We start from the raw sequence: 21,131 nt of genomic DNA, 5'->3' as shown, positions 1-21,131 counted from the left end.
GTAAACTTTGTTCTTGGTAATTTGCCGTTATTTATTTATTTATTTTGTAAATTATAAAAGCTAAGAGACTTGTCACGTGGTCATTAAACCAAAAGTGAAAATTATCATAGTTCCCCAACACCAACAGAATAGCAGGAGCGCTCTCACTGCTGCCACATTTGGAGATCTACAGGACGGTTTGTCCGTAAATTTACTGCATAAAGAAGAAAAAAGCCTGAAGCAGAAAAGAAAAAGCAGAGCTGTTATGTAAAGGTGAGTTGTTTTAATACTGATGTTTTGTAACAGATATCTCAGTGTGTGTGTCTGCGTATCATCTGATTTATGATTGTTTTAGGAATTCTGTCGCATAATAAGAACATTTTAATAAGTGCAGCAGAGAGAAGCAGCTGGTTCAGTCTAAACACCATTAATGTTGTAATGACAAACAGTTTTATGCATCACAGAGGGATCGATAAATTGATTTCCGGGTTGAGAACAGTGGGTGCTGGATGACGACGCAAGATCTTTCCTGAGTCTGCGCAAAAGGCGTGTGCTTATTCTGCAGAATAACTACATTTACCTTAGAATATTTAAATATATTTTAATGCTTTTCTAATTTAATGCAGGACTTAAAATACAGGACTCTTACTTGCTTATACTTCATTAAAATATCTGAGTAATCTGAGTACTCCTACTCTGCAGAGCAGTTAAAATAATTTAAATAATGACTTTATTTGTAATGCACTTTACAAAGAGTTTCAGACTTCAAATAAAAGCCCCACACAGTAATCCAACATAAAATAATTTTCTGTCTTCTGTGTTGAGCCACTTTTTAAGTGATATCTTCTGTATTAGGCCTGCAGGATTTCACAAGTGCCTTAAATTCACACCCTTCTTTCTAAGGTACTGCTCTCATTTGCCCTTTGATTGTCAGGGTGGTGGCCTTTGTGGTATACAGACTTTCAGACTTTCCTCTTATTACTTTAAGAGAGAAGATGCCTATTTAAACTGGACAGGAGGATGGGATGACAGGGTTTGACAGGCAAGGAACTACTTTCCTGAAACAAAAATACTGTCCTCATGAGAAAATATTTATGTGATGACTTCACTTGTTGTGTTGATGTAAAAGTGCTTTTGGGTGCATTGGGTTGTGACTATGATGCAGATGAGTGGAGGCTGTTCACTGACAGCGCAAAAGCCAGCTTAAAATGTCTCCTGCTGCATACTGGAAATTAGTTTGCATCCAGGCCAGTCGGCAATTCTGTCCAGTTAAAAGGAACCTGTGAAAAAAATTAAATTGTGTTGGAGAAGCATAAACACAATGAGCAGAAATGTGAAAAAAAAAATGGATTTGCACAAAAGCATATGTGATTGAATATTTTTATTGCTGTTTTTGAATCCATCATCATTAAATAAGGCAATATCATCTAGTTTCTGGAAAATGGCAGATTTAAAAAAAAAAAGAGGTAACAATATCATGTTCTGCCTGACTGTCAGCAGATTGATGTGGGAGGTAGGAGTCAGCTTTATGACTGTTTTAGTAAAAAGGCTTGATATTATGTGCATCCTGTGAGCAGCAATTGTAAGTAAAATGCTTTATTATTATTAACATCACTAATCCCCCACAGATCCTGCTCCTGCTCCTACCACTGCATGGAGGGAGAAACCGTGCATGATAAATGAACAGCTCAACTCTCGGCAACATAAAATCAAACAAAGAAAACTCCTTTGAGGCTCCCGAAGAAATGGACAGCAGTGAAACACTGTCTGTTGAGACGTCTATGAACACAAGTAAGTGAAAGGAATTTACTGGAAAAAAAATTAAGAAATATTTCAGATATTTTTTTTCCTTTTACAAAGTGCAGATTCAGTAACTCAAAGCAAACACAAATTAAAAACAGGTGTTCAAGGAGCGCTACAACTTGTTTCCTGATGTAGATGATCAAATTCAGATTACAATAAAATATATCTGCATTTGTTTGTGCATACGTTTAACCTCATCATAACAGCATGTGAGCCAAACAAACACATTTTTCTTTGCTTTTGTGGAGTTATTGTTACAGCCTCACTTGTATATGTAACGTTGAAAATCTAAAGTTATAGATGAATCTGACTGATGGCATTAGTGCTATTATTTTGAAGCCTTTCAGTGATCACACTGTTGATGTGATTTTACAACAACTGTGAAGTGGAGATATCATGTCTTCCCTGCCATGTGGTGGAAAATATAGTGGGCAAGAGTAAAAAGTATTTAAAGTACATAACACTGTGTTATTTTTTGTACACACTTGTGTTAACATGGTCATTATCTTGTCCAGCTTTAGACTTTAATACATCAACTAGAACAGTGCACAGCATTTCTGCAGGGCCTTTAAAAAACTCCAGGGATTTTGCACAGGGACCAGTTCCCACAGAACCTAACTTCTGGACAACATACTGGAATGTAACTTTAGACCTGTGGATCAGCATTTTGAATTGTCTCAGAGGAAGCACTGTTCATTAGGCAGTAACTACCCATATGGAAAAGATATATATAAATCTTATAAAGTTTGTATCTGTCTTGTGTGAAACTTGTATGAAAAGCATACAAGAGTGAAAACAGATATAAGATCCCTTGAAAAATTATATAATGAAACTTGTATGTTTTGGATACTTACTAAAACAATATATGAAAGTAATGAGAAAGTGGCCACTTTCATGAGTAATCACTTATAAGTTTTTACTATTTCTTTTCCATATGGGTAACCTCCACTAAACTCTACTATAAAAATATAGGATAAAACTTAACATAAAACCAAATTGTATTTCTCTTCTTACACATGTTGAACTAAAATCCAGTGATAAGCAAAAAGATATATATTAATAATAATATACAACAGCTAACAAGATTACAACAGTCATACAGTATTCATACCATACTGTGTGAAAAACTTAGGGTTTTAACCCTAACCCCTTAAAACATGTTTTAAATGGCCTTTTAAAATGCCAGTATTTTGTTAAAATTAAGATTCTCTGTATCCACAGAGACACAGCTGGAGAGGTTATTGGAGGACCTGGGCTTGGAGCAGTACTACAGAAAGAAACTATCACTCAGCAAAATACTTGAGATCACAAAGAGAACCATCACTGATGAACCTGCAAAGTGTAAATCAGACCAACTATGGCATTTTCTAAAGAAACTGATGATGGTTAATGTGACAGCTAGAAATGTGACATATACCTCAGAGTGTGACTCAAGCAGTGATGAGGATTCAGGAAGTACAGAGTTTGATTCTGACAGTTCAAACACAGATGACAAGGTGAATCCTCTTGACATAACCACTGCTCTCTTTGTGTGTTCTGATGGTTTTGTACAGCAGGAAATGGCACTAAAAATGTCCATGTGTCAGTTCTCTGTTCCTCTGCTGCTTTCTAATCATGACATGAAACAGTGCACACTCATGCTGTGGGCCATGAGAGACATTGTTAAAAAGTACAGACCTCAGTCTCTGTCAGAGTCCAAGGGCTTCATTGAAGACAGAATCGTTCTGTCTGAACTTCCAATGATCTCTTTTGTCAGACTGGGTGAGTGCTCCTTGTCCAAGTCAGAGATTCTCAATAAGCTTCTGAGCAATTCTCAGCAGTACCATGACACCTTTGTTCACTACAACATGGAGTGTGGTGACAGTCCAAGAAGAATATCCAACGGACTGACTGAAATTACTTGGTATCTTCCTGGTGGAAACACAAACATTGATATTTTCAGTCAGCCAGTGGCTGTAGCTAACCTTCATGGGGACATTGCAAGCTTTCAAACACAATACTCCTTTCTGTGTCAGACATCTGCAGCAGTTTTTGTGTTCTTTGACCATTTAGGCTCTGGGTCTGAATTCAGTCTCCTTACCAACCAACAGCACAAGGCACAGATCTTCTTAGTGGGTAACTATTACAGCAAGCGGTTCAGTAAAGATGCTTTAGAAAAAGTAGCAAACAAATTGGGCTTGACTAATGACAAGATCACAATTATTAGGAAGAAACAGAAAAATGAAGCAGACTTTGTGAAAAGTTTGAGAAAAAGAGTCAGAGATGTGGTGGAAAACTCAGCAATAAAGATCCCAGTGGAGCAGATGGCAGACATTGCCCATGAACTGGGAATCCTGATTGATGAAGACTCTCCAGAGTGCCAGACTGCAAAGAAAAATGCAGAAGCCATCACTGCTGAAATTCAAGACATCCATAAATACAAAGAAGATCAGCTTCCACGACAAGGTGAAATATGGAAAGAACTGACCTGCTTAGAGAAAGAAGAATTTCGACTTCGAAAACTTATCTGTAGAAATATAGAAGATTACAAGAGTGAACTTCAGCTGCAGAAAGAACAACTGAGGAAAAGGCAGAACTCTTATGACATGTCGACAGCTATGACATGTTTCATTAATGCAATATCAAGGCCAGGAACAGAGAGGTTTTATTTCCTGAAATGGATGCGAATAAACCTCGATAACCTGTCTTGTATAAAACTGTCGGAACTTCGGGAGAAATATAAAGAAAAATGCAAGAACTCTGAGAACAAAGAGGAGATCAAAGAAATTGACAGACAAATTTCCAACAGCTCACTGGGGACTGAACACTTCTTCCGTGAAATGGGTCAGATCTATGAAGCCTCACTGTCCCTTCCACAAACAGATCCAGCACGTCAACAGCTGCAGCATCTGCCCAAACTGTGTGCACAGTTGTTGCTTGATGGATTTCCTCTTGAGCTTGTAGATGGAGATGCATCCAACATCCCTCTCAGATGGGTGAGTGATGTTCTCTCTCAGCTCAGTGACTTGGTGTCTCCAAACAGAAAGATACGTGTAGTCACAGTTCTTGGAGTTCAGAGCACAGGAAAGTCCACTCTCCTTAACACCATGTTTGGAGTGCAGTTTGCAGTCAGCAGTGGTCGATGTACTCGAGGTGCCTTTATGTTGCTCATCAAAATCAATGAAGATATGAAAAAAGTCCTAAACTGTGACTTCATGCTGATCATTGACACTGAGGGCTTAAAGTCACCAGAACTTGCACAACTAGACAACAGCTATGAGCACGACAATGAGCTTGCTACACTTGTTGTGGGGCTGAGTGATGTCACTATTGTCAATATTGCAATGGAGAATTCAGCTGAAATGAAGGACATCCTACAAATAGTTGTGCATGCTTTTCTCAGGATGAAGGAGGTGGGCAAAAAGCCTAAATGTGTGTTTGTTCACCAGAATGTGTCCGATGTTTCAGCCCATGAGAAGAACTTACGAGACAGGAAACTGCTCCTGGAACAGTTGAATGAGATGACCCAGGCAGCAGCCAAAATGGAAAAGAAAGAGGAGAACAAGAGCTTCACTGATGTGATGGAGTACAGTCCAGACACTGGGAACTGGTACATTCCTGGACTCTGGAATGGAAACCCACCAATGGCACCAGTCAATGCAGGCTACAGTGAGGCTGTATATGAGCTCAAGAAACACATCATCCAACTGCTGGGAAACTGTGAGTCATCTGCTAATGATATCTCTGAGTTTAAAGAGTGGGTGAGAAGTCTGTGGACTGCAGTAAAGCATGAAAACTTCATCATCAACTTCAGGAACAGTCTAGTAGCTGATGCATACATGAGACTCTGCACAGAATTCAACAAGTGGGAGTGGGAATTCAAAAAAGAGATGTACACCTGGGTAAGAAATGCAGAAACAAGAATTTCCAATTTTGGTACAATTGCTATAAAATCTGAATCGTCTGACATGAGAGAATTTCTCATATGTTTGAAAAGTGAAGCCTCCACACTGCTGTCTAGATGGGAGACAAAACTTCTCGAAAATCTGACACAGTATTTTCAGCAAACAGAGGGTCATGTTTATCTGGTTGAAGGATACAGAGAGGAATTCTCAAACAGTTCAAAGAGCCTTCGAAAAGAAATGGAGAGATCTGTTTTTAATCAGCTCACAGCAGCAGCAGAAAACAGACAGGGAATGAAAGAAATTGATAAAATCAAAGAGAACTATAAAAAAGAGATTGAAAAGGTAGTTCATGTGTTAATAGATATGTGCAGAAAGAAAAAAGCCCAGATGAAAGATGATGACCTGGACAAAGAGTTTGATAAGATGTGGAATGAAACTCTAAAGAAGCTTTCTTTTTCTGAACAAAAGATCACAAATGTCTTCACCAGCACATTTCACTACCTGAGAATCAATCTGTCACACAGGGGGAGTCATGCATGTGAATTATTAAGTCAACAATGTCTGGAAGATTGTGGAAAAGAGTCTTTCAAATTTACAGCTGAAGGATCCTACAACAAAATTAAACATAATCTCAGCAAGTGGTTCAAAATTGACGATCATATAATGGCTGTACAAAAACTGGCTGACAGCATCATCAATGACTGCACTCAGTTTGTGAGAGAAAGAGTGAAAAGGAAAAACAACTACTCTGATACTTATATCCAGGAGATCCTACACATGATTGATGACAAACTACAAAACAATCAAGATGTTAGGACAGACATTGAGTTTGAAGTTTCTCTGAAACAGCACATCTGTGGATTTGCAGCCAGAGAGTTTCAGAAAATGCACGAAGATTTCATCCAAGAAAATGATCCCTACAGATGTCTGATTAAATACAAGGAAAGGTTTCGTGATGATTTCATTGATGTGTTCCATGAACAAGCCCAGTGTCAGAAGAAGGCAGAAGAATTCACCAACAAATGTTTGAAGCCTGCTGTTGAAGATTTTATCAGTCGATCCCTGGGAGCTGATATCATTCATGAAATGCTGACATGTGAGCAGTTCAGCAATCGAATGTCCTTCCAGTATTCAGTTCTATTGGATTTACTTTCAAAGGATGATTTTAAAAACTATGTGAGCTATATTTGCTCATATGAGAAATATGTCAAGACACGGATACACAACAAAATAGTGGAGCATTTCTCAACTGTGTCAACAATATCTGAGTTTGAGCACCGACATCTTCAGTCCTGTATCAGAAGCTTATATGATGCAATCCACAAGGCAAAAACAGGAAAGAGTGATGACTTGAAAACATTTGTTGAAGATATTTGTAAAGAACTTGGTGATAAACTGGTCATTTCCCAGGATGCTTTTGGTGCTTTCATGATCCTGAACAATGCTGACAAAGAGCAGTTTGCTCACTGGCTCACAGTGTCTGTGAATGAGATGGAACAAGATCTTAAAATGAAGTTTAAAAATCTAAAAATTGAAATGAAACTACAGCATCTCCACGTGCAGCCCCAGAATGAGCTTTTCAACAAACTGGCTGGTTGTGGCAAACAGTGTCCATTCTGCAAAGCTCCCTGTGAAGCAGGAGGAGGAGGTCATACTGAGCACTTTGCCGCACTGCATCGTCCTCGAGGTCTGGGAGGTTTTAGTTGGCCAAATACACAAAAACTTGTCACTGACATATGCTCTTCTCTTGTGATCAGTGACCAGCAGTTTCGTTGCAGTGCTACAAACCATAAATATTACCCTTATAAGAGTTACAAGGACATTTACCCAGACTGGAATATCCCTCCAGATGTGAGCCTTGAGGCATCAGACTGCTGGAAATATGTGATAGCAAAGTACAACAATAATTTTGCCAAAGAATTGAATGCAAAACCTGCTGATATTCCAACACCCTGGAAACAAATCACAAAAGGTCAGGCAGAAAAAAGTCTCAAAAAGTCTTTTAACATTCGATGATATTACTGGAATTTCAACTAATTTTCTTGTTGAAGGAAAAAAATAAAATATCCAAATATAATACTAGACAAATCTAAATGTATTATTAGTGGACATATATGTTCAAGCATTATACTTTATAATAAGACAAGAAAACCACTGCAGTTTGTGTTCACCTTCACCTGAGACTTTGATTCTTTAAATAAATGTGTTAAAGTATAACATGTTTATTAAATTACTATTTCTGTTTTTCTTTTAATTAAGTAGATGTCACGTAAGAACTTTAATACGTTGCTCTTGTTTATGATCAATATTTAGATTTATGTTTTACAAAAACTATTCAGTCTGTATGTCGTGTTGCATGAGTAAGACAACAAATCAACAAGAAACACACTCAGGGAGTGTGTGAGTTATCTGATATCAAATAAAATTTCCATCTGTGCACAAATGTTTTTAAAGACTGATTTTCACACAGATAATTTAATGTCTCTTTTCATTCATTACTGTCTCTCTCTCTTGTGATTGTTGACATGACTGAAACTCTACCTTAATTTTTGATATGTATGTTTTTTGAACACATGACCTTTTCCCTATTTTCTTAATAACAATGCCTTTGTTGTAAAGCTACACAAAATTAACATGCTACATTCATCCAAGGTGATGAAATTCTTTGACAGTTGCTATATATAGTACACTTTATGTCAACACAGTCAAAAGTTTGGACACACTGTCACGGATTTGCTGTGTGGTAGGCAAGATGTGGAGTCAAATGCAGGACTCAATGAAAAATTGAAAAAAATGGACTCTACACATGTTTTATAGTTTAGATTCCTGAAAGTAGCCACCCTTTAATTTCTTGATATCGCTGCAAACCCTTGGCCTTCTCTCAATAAGTTTCATGATGTATTCACCTGAAATGGTTTTCACTTCATAGATGTGCCTTATCAGGATTCATTTGTGAAATTTCTTGCCTCCTTGAGATGAGATCATCAGTTGTGTTGTGCAGAAGTCAGCTGACTTCTGAATGATACACCCTAAATATTGCACGGTTAAAAATAACCCAATTTGTAACCCAATGCTGGGTCAAATATTGTTGTTGTTTCAACTTAACAGGGTTGGGTTACTGGTTTGACCCAGCACTCTGGGTTAGGATAACTATCCAAAAATTGGGTTAAATTGACCAATAACCAACTTGAGGTTAATAAAATTGGGTCGAAACTCAAAACCTATCACTAGTGTTATATTACCTTTAGCATTTAGGTTAAGATTTCTACTTACTATAAAATTCAGCATATAAAAACTAGATTCAAAACAGATTTTCTCAAAAATACGTTTATTGCCATATGATACATAGAACATACAGCAAACTTCATACAAAATATATCAATGAAAGTAAAATGCAAGTAAAAAAAAAATGTACCAAAAAATATATATAATTTATTATATCGATTACTTCAAATCAGTCTTTGGTTACAGCACATGTTAATACACATGAAGACATGCTATGTAAAGTCAGCTCTGTTTTAGAACAAATTACATGTAAAAACTCTTAACTTTAAAAAACTGAAGAATTTATGATTTTTTCAGTACTTAACATCAGTGTTGGTCAAGTTACTTGAAAAAAGTAATCAGTAACTAATTACTGATTACTCCCCCCAAAAAGTAATCCCGTTACTTTACTGATTACTTATTTTCAAAAGTAATTAATTACTTAGTTACTTAGTTACTTTTTAAAAACACGATTTACAACCTGAAGAGGTGATAAAGCGATAGATCTTTCAGCCCAATTCTACTTTTTCTACATAATCCATCATACAAAATGTAATCAAATGGAAAAGTCTCTTTTTTTTAACTTGTTTTATCAGTTTTAATCCTTTAACTTTATGCATCAAATAAATATTAAATTATATGCACCATTCTCTGACTTGAAGAACTTAGTTTAATATTTAAACTTATTTTCTGCACATTCCAGCACATAAAATAAAATATTTTTTGTGTTTACACTCACTCTTTCAAATAGATGCAAGTAAAACACAGCAGAAAATAAATAAAGTCAAAGACTCAGTGGTCGTTTTGCTCTATTTTCACCTGTAAAGCAGGACTGGGGGTAGGCGGAGGTTTACCCTGGTGCAGGTGTGCTGCGGTCAGTTGACGAATCCGCGAGTTTCTCTGTGAGTTTCCCATTACGTCGTTGCGCACTCGGTGCTTGCTTGAAAGTTTAGGGGGGTTTTTTCGCTGTAAAAAGTTTTCTTCCCACGCACAACGGACGCTAATGTTTTTGTCACTTTTTATGGAATCAAACTCAAAATAAGGTCAGTATTTCCAAGCTTTAAACGCTGCACGCTCATACTCGCTCCCACAATCGATATATGATCCATTGTTGATCTGGACACAGCTGTTGTCACCAACGGCGCACTTGCTTACGTCACTGTCATGAGACATTCTCGCAAAAAAATCACGGTTTTAGTAACGCAGTAACGCAGCGTTCCTACGGGAAAGTAACGGTAATCTAATTACCAATTTTGCAATAGTAATCCCTTACTTTACTCGTTACTTGAAAAAAGTAATCAGATTACAGTAACGCGTTACAAGTAACGCGTTACTGCCCATCTCTGCTTAACATACATCAACACTTGGCAAGACTTAGAAAAGTGGCAAGAGGGAATCTCCTTCTCAGATAATTTCATGCACCTTTATGAGCAACATTTTACGCTTCCATCATAGCTAAATGAGCTCTCACTCGATTTGTCATATTCAGTGTTGGGAATAACGCGTTATTAAGTAACGCGTTACAGTAACTACGTTATTATTGTGGTAACGAGCACAGTAACTAGTTATTATGCCAAAATCAGGAACGCGTTAGTCGTTACTGGGATTTAGATAGGGTCATTACTCGTTACTTCGTGTGGTGGCTGTCGCGGAGCTTCCACAGATGCAGTAACATTAGCAAGTGGTGGAAGCCAGCAGGTGGATGAAGGAAAAGGGAGGCAAGAGGAGAGACCCGAAGCGGCCGCCGGTCCGAGTGTGAACTGAACTTCAGGTAAGAAGTTATGACCTGCAGTCTCTCTGGGTCAGATATAAACCAAGTTTAGGTGCAGTTTATTTTCGTTGTGCTGACATTTTCCGTACTGCATGCTAGCTAGCATGAGGGAGTTTCTATACAGCTGGGTGGGTGCTATGAAGTTAATGGTACGCTGGAGCCACTATCAGGGACAAACAGAGACTGCAGCGTGTTGTGCGCTCTGCTGAGAAGGTGATTGGCTGCAGACTCCCATCTTTGCAGGACCTGTACACCTCCAGGACACTGGGGCGTGCAGCTCGGATCTCAGCTGACCCTTCTCACCCTGGACACAGTCTGTTTGACCTGCTCCCCTCAGGCAGGAGGCTCCGGTCCATTCGCACCAGAACCTCTCTCCATAAGAACAGTTTCTTCCCCTCTGCTGTTGAACACATGAACAATAACCATAAGACTGTTCCCACCACTAACACATGACCCTACGCTGTGTTCACTGCATCATTCAATGTTTGGCACTGATCACCACCTGCACTCATGTACATATCTATCTACTTAGCACTTTTAATTCTTATTCTTATTTTTATTTTAATGTCTATTTTAGCGTAATTTATGAAAGTATGTTTGCACTGAAGCACCGCAGCAATTTCCTAATGTTGTAAACCTGCTCAACATTTGGCAATAAAACCCTTTCTGATTCTGATTCTGATTCTGATGATGTTGCACTTTATTTTGTTCATAAGTTATTAGAGTTGCCAACCGTCCAGTCTTGTATTCAGAGAAAATATTACGCGTTTCTTATTGAGGTGAAAAGGAACAGTTTGTCCCCTAATTCAGCTACAATGAAAAAGGCACAAAGCTGGAGTTATTCTGTGTCTTTACGCTGCACAGCTGCCTCTTCTTCTTTCATTCTCCCCCCTCCCTCTCCCGTTTCTACTTCAATCATGAAAACTGATCAGTGATCAGCTGATCGGCTCTCTTGTTTGTTTATCGCCCACTTTGCGCCAAAAGAGGAAACCAGCGGATGTCGCGCTAAACAACAGCAGCACGTTTAAGCTTGATCAGCTGTTGTTAGAATTTATTTAATATTAATTTCTAGTATCAGCTGATGTTTGCTGGAGCCATCCATCCATCCATCCATCCATCCATCCATCTTCATCCGCTTTATCCGGGGCCGGGTCGCGGGGGCAGCAGCCTAAGCAAAGAGGCCCAGACCTCCCTCTCCCCAGCCACCTCCTCCAGCTTATCCGGGGGAACACCAAGGCGTTCCCAGGCCAGCCGAGAGATATAATCTCTCCAGCGTGTCCTGGGTCTGCCCCGGGGCCTCCTCCCGGTGGGACATGCCTGGAACACCTCACCCAGGAGGCGCCCAGGGGGCATCCTTGTCAGATGCCCGAGCCACCTCAGCTGGCTCCTTTCGATGTGGAGCAGCAGCTGCTCTACTCTGAGCCCCTCCCGGATGGCCGAACTTCTCACCCTATCTCTAAGGGAGAGGCCAGCCACCCTTCGGAGGAAGCTCATTTCTGCCGCTTGTATCCGCGATCTCGTTCTTTCGGTCACTACCCACAGCTCGTGGCCATAGGTGAGGGTAGGGACGTAGATCGACCGGTAAATTGAGAGCTTCGCTTTTACACTCAGCTCCCTCTTCACCACGACGGACCGGTGCAGCGTCCGCATTACTGCAGCCGCAGCCCCAATCCGTCTGTCGATCTCCGGCTCTCTTCTCCCATCACTCGATGCTGGAGCCACAGCTGCAAAAAAGCTGCTGGTCATGATATGGTTTGGTTATCTGGTGAGAGGGAAACATGAAGATGAAACCAGGAGATGTCCTTACTGGATCATCAGAGCTGAACAGGTGATGGAGAAACAGGTTTACCTTTTAGGTGACATGAATGAGTTGAAGGGAAGTTATGAACTGTTTCTGAGAGACAAATAACACCAGGATCCTTTTTTAGGTAGCTGACAGCTGGTAACTGTGCAGGGGCGGATCTAGCAAAGTGTTGCCAGGGGGCCAGGTAGGGCATTAACAGGGAAAGGGGGGGACAAAGAAATACTTTTCTTTCTTATTCTCATTTAAAATGTCTGGCTTTTAATAAATAATTATCTGAATCTTACAACAAACGATTGATAGATTAATGCATATATACCATCAGAACAGTGTGCATCACTGTCACAACAGTGTTTGTTTTCATTCAAAGGCTTTATGATTTTTCCTATAATGGTGGGCCAGTCTCTAGTCAAAATGCCCGGGCCAATTTTCTGTCCCAGTCCAGCTCTGTATGCAGCTCATGTGCAGTCTGGTGTTACCTACATCTTCCTATTCAGAAGGCAGAATTTCCGAGTTCTGAGTACAATCGAGAGCACCACGACTGCAGTTTTTGTGTTGGATGTAAAAGGCGCACATGACGCTGTGACGTAGGCTAGAATCATGGCAGCAGTCAATGACGGTCCAGGCGTGGGATTTCTCTCGTGGAAATATGCACATTATCTTTTCCTTTCTATTGGTAGGTGGCACAGTGCACTTGTGGCAAGTAAGCAAGCTAGAAGACTGGCAAAGTTATGGAAGCAACACATTAACAAGAGAATTCTGAGTAAAACCAAAGTTACTTTCCCTAGTAACTAGTTACTTTGAAAGTAACGAGTAACTTGAAGTAACTGAGTTACTTTTGAGAGAAGTAACTAGTAATGTAACTAAGTTACTATTTTAAAGTAACTTACCCAACACTGGTCATATTTGGTTCATGTCCTGGGATTCATCTATTCTTGGGATAGATGACAGTGTGAAGGAATTCCCAAACCTGGGTGCATGGGTAACTTGCATTAAAAAAAACAAACAACAACAACTTTGAAGCAGCCATCAACAGACCTTAGACTGCTAGACAGTAGGGCTGCCACAAACGATTATTTTGATAGTCGACTAGTCACCGATTATTTTTGCGATTAGTCGACTAATCAGATCATCATCCATTGAACGTAAAAGTACAGCTTACTGCACCAGCAGCATCTGCTCTTATATAACTATCATTAGCTTACAGCTTTAAGTGTTTAAGGTCTGTGCTAACTAAAAATAAAGACAAGATGATAGTTTATTGAATTTTAATTAAATGTGCAGATTGTTTCGGTGGAGTTTAATAAACTCAGCCGATTTACTCAGTGTTACGGCTGTGGCCATAAGAACACTGTGTGGGCTGTTTGTTCTGTGTCTTTACTGTGTTTAAGACTCTTTACAGGTCCCTCCCCTAATGAAGAGTAGTGAGCAGCTGATTGGACCATGGAACAGGTGACCACATTCAAAAAGCCGCTCTGACAGCTCCAGAGAGAGAGAGAGAGAGTGTGGAACGAGCGAGTAGCCTGACAGCCGTCGCAGTCCTGACCCTGGTTTTCCCAGCCTGTGTTTATCTTGTGTATTTGTGGGAGTGTGAATTGTAAAAGCACTCGTGGGCTGAAGCGGAAGGGGTGAGCTGCCTTTTCTTTTGGAATCGTTTTCTCCTGTTTCTTGGTCAGGGAGCGAGGGATAGCTCTGTCATTTGTTTGTTCTTTTTTCTTTCTTAGGGTTTAGTTAGTCTTTTCTGGTGGGACTTAGTTGGTTTTGTTTATTATTTTGGCCTGGGCTCACCCTGGAGCTATGCTTCTTGTCCTTAAATAAAATCACTTGTTTTACTCACAACTGGTTTGGATGTTTGGCTTGGGAACCAGGGCGGGGATTTGTCTCTCTCTCCTCCAACCTTATGTGCGTCCCTACCCGCCTAGACTAGGGGCGTAACACTCAGGAACAAATAAAATACTGAAAAAAGCCAAACAATAACATTTTTAAGTTATCTAAGTGACTTATATATGTTTAACCTGATTAGGGCGGTGGGTTTGAAAACGATCTGCCGGGAGTCCGGTGCTCTCATGGCCCCCGGCTAGCTATCGAGCTAGTGGGTAACAGACGTCTCCGAAAACGTCGGAGCGCTTTTGAAAATATGTGGTGTCTTGATAAACTGAGCAGATATTTGAGGTTTACACAGCTACATTCTCGCCTGAAAATATGTTAAACGTTTATTTTGTGACCCAGAAAGAATAATAAGAGTAACATTAAAACTAACTAGCTGCCGCCATTGTTGGAAACTGAGCTGGGCTGCGCTATGAATTCTGGGACAAAGCTTCTTCTTCTTCTTCTTCTTCTTCTTCTTCGGGGTTTAACGGCAGCTGGCATCCTTGTACATGCAGTGCTGCCATCTTCTGTTTCAGTCCGTTATTACACTCTTAAATCCTACTACTTATTCCTGCGTCTTTTGGGATCTTACAAAGCTTCAAACGACGCGTCGACTATTAAATCAGTCGTCGACGATTTTGATAGTCGACGTAATCGTGACTAGTCGATTAATCGTGGCAGCCCTACTAGACAGAAATCCAGTTGCTGGCCTATGAGTTCTGCAAGGGCTGAGCCATGCATCCTAAAATTTTTAAACAAAAGAAAAGAAAAGGCAAAGGTCAGTAAAGTAAGATGTAAACATACACGGCAGACCCAGTGGCATTTTGATACTGTTTATTAATACTTAGCCGGTTGCTGTTTACAACGCACACAGAGCTGCAGCTCTCCCGCTGCCCGCTCAACATTACCACAACAACCACAACCACAGGACCCAGTACAATATTTAATTCGGCGGGGCGTGATTGCGGATGCTGTGCAGGTGCGTCCGGGGCCTTGAGTGCCAAAATGAATTAATTATTAATCATTAAATGATTAAATGTGTAATTAATTATACAAATTGGAATAATCAGTTAAACAAATATGTTATTATTTAATGGTCATTCATTTAATTTAAAATGTTTAATTATTGTTGTTGGATTTGTATTGTTGATTATCATTTATGCTTAGAAATATCTACTTATATATGCTTAGAGTTTTATAATTAGTTGTAGATTGATAGAGGTTTGATGCTTAGTAGTCTGCAGAGACATTGTGTGCATTCCAGAGTGCTCTGGGAGCATGGGAGAGGTCGTACCTTGTCTTATTGTTTTATGGTAGGATAAATGTATCTATATCTGTTTTAGTCTAAGTGCCTTTTGTTTAGATGAACTGCTGGACTTCCAGACCAGCAGGTTTAGGGAAGTCATTTATGGGGTCACACTCTGACCCCACACACACACACACTTACAAAACCACAGGCAAGGTACTCTTTGTGTGTATGTAGACGTCATATGTTAATGAACCTATGTATATTCATGTAACCTCCATAAAAGAGCAGTGTTACGGGGGAGCGGACGAGAGCAACTGGGGTCAAGCGAAGGAACGGCGCTTGTCCGGTTCTCTCCCGTGCACGAGAAACATGAAGAACTTTGCCTACTCGTGTCTTGCTTTGCTGTGTAATTACATTGTCTTCAACGTTCCAGTGCATAGGGTTAAGCTACAAACCTATCAATTGTATTTAATTCCATTTGTAATTAATTAATGATACATTTAATTTTTTATACTGTGGTGGACCACCAGGTGTCTCCAGTGTGAGGGGAAGTGAGAGGGTTAGGTTTTGGTGCCTTGAGTGTTTAGTTGTGATAAGCCGAGATTAAAGTTGGAGTGAAATACTGGGATCTCTCGTGTTGTCCTTACAAACCTCCACAATACATTTAATTAATTATTGATTTATTTCCAATTTTAATAAACTATTGAAACATTTAATCAATAATTTAATGATGTATTTAATTAATTCACATTGGCACTCCTGGCCCAGCTGCTGTGTTCATGAATTGGATTTTATTTCAATCTAACCCATCAAAGTCAGCGTGCAGGGTTAACGGTGATCAAGTCAAAACCATTACTTTTTACAGATAGCCAGTCTTTTAGTATGGAATGCCAGGACTGCCATAATGAATTAATTAAATACACCATTAAATAATTAATTAAGTGTGGCAATAATTAATTAAAATTGGAAATAATTAATTAAAATTGGAAATAATTAATTAAAAATGTTTTTGACACATTTAATTAATTAATTATTAACACATTTAACTAATTATTTAATGGTGTATTTAATTAATTCATTTTGGTACAGTTGACTCCTTCAGGTCTCACCATGAAAAAATTGTATCAACCTCACCCATCAAACCCAGGGGGCGGGGTTAACACTGATCGAGTCAAAACCATTGCTTTGGCCTGGTGGCCATTGTTTTTAGCACACAACAACTGGCATGTGGAAACTAACAGAACTGAACTTTGAAAAACCCTGTGTGGAGATACAGAAATTATTTTATTGGTGCCATATAATCTGCATCATTATAACTGCATTAATAACATTCTTTACAGCATTATTCCATTTAGTAATGGAATAATCCTGTGACACTAAGTGTTCTTTCAAATATAATATACTTAAAGGTCTCTATCATTCATGGGGTGACTTTTTTACTGACTGTTAATAAATACCATATTATGTGGGAAATAAATAAATGTGAGATTAAAATGATAATTGAACTGACAATATCAATTTCCATATAAACACATTTCCTCATTGCCTTATGTAAAAATCATCTTCCCTTTAGAGTATATAATGAACAATCAACAATGTTTCACAGTGTTTTATTTTTTATTTTTTATAGTTATTCTATAGATGGAATTAGTGAGGCAGATTTTTTAATATGAGATAAAAACAATAAAGATGTGTAACATGAAGTCAGACTGCCAGGACATTCATGTAATTCTCGCGATCATTTTATAATATAGGTGCATCACAATATAGGTGCAAGGCTTCAGTTGTCATGGTCCTGGGCCATGTTGGCCCAGTGTTCTTAGTTTCCTTGTATGTTTGTATTTTGTTCCTTATTTAGACCATGTTTTCTGAGTTGCCCTGTTGTGTTGTTCCCTAAGTGTTTTCCCTTCATGGCTTTTACCCCCTGTGTGCCCCTCTGTGTATCTGTGAGCCCTCGTCTCTCCATGTTTTATTCCATGTTTCCCCTGCCCTTTATGTCTAAGTTCTCCCCGTGCTCTCTCTCCCCCCATGTGTGCCCCTCTATGTATTTATGAGCCCTCGTCCCCTTTCGTGTTTATTCCGTGTCTCCCCTGCCTGTTACGTTGGTGTTCTACTCGTGCTCTCTCTCCTCCTGTCTGAACCTCTGTACTTCCTGTTTCACCTCTCCCGTCAGTGTTCAGTTCACCCCGCCCTGTCTCGTTATGATTATCAGTGTCACCTGTGTTCCCCGTGTGTTCCCACTTCCCTCGTTAACCCTCTGTGTATTTCTGTCTGCGTCTCCCTCTGTTCAGCGTGACGTCATCCCTCATGTTGTGTGGATCTCCCTGTGTCTCTCTGCGTATGTTAGTTTACTTTTCCCAGTTTAGTTTTGTATTTCCTATGTTCTGCCATTCCAGCATTAAAGCTGTGATTTTGAGTTCATCCCCGTGTCTGTGAGTTTTGCGTTTGGGTCCTCCTCCTGCCTGCCACACAGCCGAGCCGTGACAGTACGACGTCACCAGTAATGGACCCAGCAACTCACAACCCCTCCGCTGAGCTCCGGGAGGATTTGATCTATACGGTGGAGTACCACTGTCAGGAGTGGGAGGCGCTGCCAGGAGACGAACACCGGGAGGTCGTAGCTGCCCGTCTACAGCGGATGGTGTCCGGACTCCCGTGGCTGTTCGGCGCGCTGCACCCCCACATCCGGGACTTCCTTGTTTCCACCGTAGGCGTCCGCCCGGAGCTGCCTCTCCAGTGTGAGGGGTCGGAGGACGTTCAGCCCGGTCCGCTGGAGGATTCGCGGCCCGGCTCATCTCCTCCCCCCTCTCGGCGAAAACGGCGCTCACGCCGCCGCCGCCCTAACGTTTCTGAGCAAACTCCGGTGGTGAGTGACACTAACTGTTTCTTCCATACCACTTCCAAGTCGGACCAACTCGGACAATATTCTGCTCCTGAGTCCGCTGTTTTTCAGGTCCGTAACACATCAGAAACGAATAGCGAGTTTGAATATGACTGTGTTTCCAGGGCTCATAATGTTTCTAAGTTCACCTCCGCACCTTTTAAGCATGAGACTGAGTTCATTACCCCCCCAGAGACTGCTGTTCATGCTGAATTAAAGAATCCTGGCACTGTAAGCTCCATGCGCGTCATCCCAGAGGCCATTAACTCCGTGTCTGGTAATTCTGGGTCGGTTAATCCTGAACCTGCATTGCCTACCCTCACGCCCATGTTTCAGTGTGACTATTTTTCCTGTGCTCCTCCCAGGTCAGCAGCAATTAACACACAGACTGATAATCTCACCTTAGAGAAGCAAAAGACTATTGTTGAGCTGCATACTCATGAACAACACCGTGAAGTTAACAGTTCTGAGGTCCCTGTACCTGCTGAGTATAAGACTGTGAATGGTGTTTCTTCACTCCTGGACTATGCTGCTCTCCAACCTATATATTTAGAAACAGTTTGTGTGAATGCTCCTGTGTCCGCAACGGATCCCTTTGTGCTCGGTGTTACTGACTCTGCTAAACCTGGATCTTCCTGTGCTGTGACTGTTTTAGAGACTGCTACTCCTAACATGGACAGCTTAAGGCCTACAGAGTTGCCAGGAGTGACTCGCCATGAATCTCTGTTAGCCGCCCGGCCCGAAGCTCAGTCGCCACCTCCACCACATTCAGCCTTGCTTCCCATAGCACAGTCACATCCACAGCCTGACTTACTACAAACCTTATTTCAATCCTTAGCCCAGTCAATAGCTCAGTTGGTAGAGGAATCATCGGCCTTATCGTCAGCTCGGTTTCCAACTTTACAACCATCACTGCAGTCTCCAGTGTCCCCAGTGCAGTCTCCAGTGTCCCCAGTGCAGTCTCCAGTGTCCCCAGTGCAGTCACCTGCAGCCCTGCTTTCCCCAGTGCAGTCTCCAGTGTCCCCAGTGCAGCCTCCTTTAGCACAGTCACCCACTCAACCACCAGCACCACAACCGTCACCACCTACTCCACTCTCACCACCACCGTTACAACAGACATCAGTTCAGTCCCCTGTGCCAGTGCAGACGCCCTCAGTTCAGTCTCCCGTGCAGTTATCTACTTCACCACCGTCAGTAGCTCAGCTCCCACTCTCACCCGTGTCTCCAGCAGCTCAGCTCCCGCTCTCACCCGTGTCTCCAGTAACTCAGTTAGCTGCCCAGCAGCCACTCTCCGCTCAGTCTCCTGTGTCGCCAGTTTTGCTCATTCACTCCATGCAGAGAGGTAACTGGATTTCTACTCAGGATACTTTCCATGGTTTAGCCGCCGTTGGCACAGTTTGCCACTCCAGGGCTTCCCCAGAGGCTAGGTCTCAGTCACCAGCTGATTCTGGACCCCTGAAGTTTAAGCAGCCCCCTAAGAACTGCACCATGTTCGCATTGCCTGGGCAGAGTCAGTGCTCAGTGCAGCGCCAGTTGTCCTCATGTCGGCCGAAGGACTTCATGCCTGTTGGCGTTGTTTTGGCCTCCGCTGGAGGGTCCGAGGGGCCCGTTCAGCCTCCCGTCTCCGCTGGAGGGTCCGAGGGGCCCGTTCAGCCTCCCGTCTCCGCTGGAGGGTCCGAGGGGCCCGTTCAGCCTCCCGTCTCCGCTGGAGGGTCCGAGGGGCCCGTTCAGCCTCCTGTCTCCGCTGGAGGGTCCGAGGGGCCCGTTCAGCCTCCTGTCTCCGCTGGAGGGCCCGAGGAGCCTGTCCAGCCGCCATCTGCAACCGCCTCGTCGTCGCCTGGTCCAGCTGCATCCGCGACCGCCTCGTCGTCGCCTGGTCCAGCTGCATCCGCGACCGCCTCGTCGTCGCCTGGGCCAGCCGCATCCGAGTCTTCGTCATCGCCTGGGCCTTCGTCTGCTGCAGCCTCCTCAGAGCCTTCGTCTGCTGCAGCCTCAGCCTGTGCTTCGCCTGGTCCCGTCTCGACTGGTCCTGTGCCCACCGGGCCTCGGCCAGTACGCCTGACACTGGAGAGCCGCCGCCGCTGCCTTCCGCGCGGCCGGCCCCCTGAACTGCACCGTCATCGCCTGAGTGGCCGCCGTCGCCTGGGTGGCCGCCGTCGCCTTCCGCACGGCCGGCCCCCGGACCCTCTTCTCCTGGGTGGCCGCCGTCGCCTTCCGCACGGTCGGCCCCCGGACCAGCGCTGTCATCGTCGCCGCCGCCTCCCGCGCGGTCGGCCTCCTGAACTGCTCCGTCGTCTCCTTCACCGCCGCCGTTGCCTTGCGCACGGCCGGCCTCCTGAACTGTTTCCGCGTCGCCGCCGTTGCCTTGCGCACGGCCGGCCTCCTGAACTGTTTCCGCGTCGCCGCCGTTGCCTTCCGCACGGCCGGCCTCCTGAACTGTTTCCGCGTCTCCGCCGTTGCCTTCCGCACGGCCGGCCTCCTGAACTGTTTCCGCGTCTCCGCCGTTGCCTTCCGCACGGTCGGCCCCCTGAACTGCTCTGTGTTTGGGTTGTTTTCTTGGGCTCCGGTGTTTGCTGTGCTCTTCTTTTGTTTTCTGTTCCGAGCCCTCCGTCCTGGGCCCCCGCCGCCCG

General features: G+C 42.4%; 2 protein-coding genes across 2 annotated transcripts; both read left to right on the top strand.

The window, feature by feature from the left end:
- The first annotated feature begins 119 nt into the window (after positions 1-119).
- Positions 120-8,140, top strand: LOC309702083 (up-regulator of cell proliferation-like). The gene is made up of 3 exons (XM_082526490.1): positions 120-252; positions 1,608-1,770; positions 3,004-8,140. Exons 2-3 carry the CDS (start codon positions 1,659-1,661, stop codon positions 7,680-7,682), a joined length of 4,791 nt encoding a protein of 1,596 aa, XP_082382616.1. The 5' UTR covers positions 120-252; positions 1,608-1,658; the 3' UTR covers positions 7,683-8,140.
- Positions 8,141-17,928: 9,788 nt separating this feature from the next.
- LOC309702103 (uncharacterized protein) lies at positions 17,929-20,402 on the top strand. The gene is made up of 2 exons (XM_082526528.1): positions 17,929-18,486; positions 19,157-20,402. The coding sequence occupies exons 1-2, from the start codon at positions 18,124-18,126 to the stop codon at positions 19,184-19,186; spliced, it is 393 nt and encodes a 130-aa protein (XP_082382654.1). The 5' UTR covers positions 17,929-18,123; the 3' UTR covers positions 19,187-20,402.
- The last annotated feature ends 729 nt before the right edge of the window (positions 20,403-21,131 follow it).

Source organism: Aulonocara stuartgranti (assembly GCF_965226115.1).
Source record: "Aulonocara stuartgranti genome assembly, chromosome: 3".
NCBI lineage: Eukaryota > Metazoa > Chordata > Actinopteri > Cichliformes > Cichlidae > Aulonocara > Aulonocara stuartgranti.
Note: the sequence above shows the minus strand (reverse complement) of the source record. Positions and strands in the feature narration are given on the sequence as shown.

Excerpts from the sequence above, each read along its gene's own strand:
- LOC309702083 (XM_082526490.1), top strand. The coding sequence starts at position 1,659 with ATGAACAGCTCAACTCTCGGCAACATAAAATCAAACAAAGAAAACTCC. Across the intron at positions 1,771-3,003 it reads TGAGACGTCTATGAACACAA|AGACACAGCTGGAGAGGTTA; the intron begins GTAAGTGAAAGG and ends CTGTATCCACAG.
- LOC309702103 (XM_082526528.1), top strand. The coding sequence starts at position 18,124 with ATGGACCCAGCAACTCACAACCCCTCCGCTGAGCTCCGGGAGGATTTG. Across the intron at positions 18,487-19,156 it reads TTTCTGAGCAAACTCCGGTG|AGACTGCTACTCCTAACATG; the intron begins GTGAGTGACACT and ends TGACTGTTTTAG.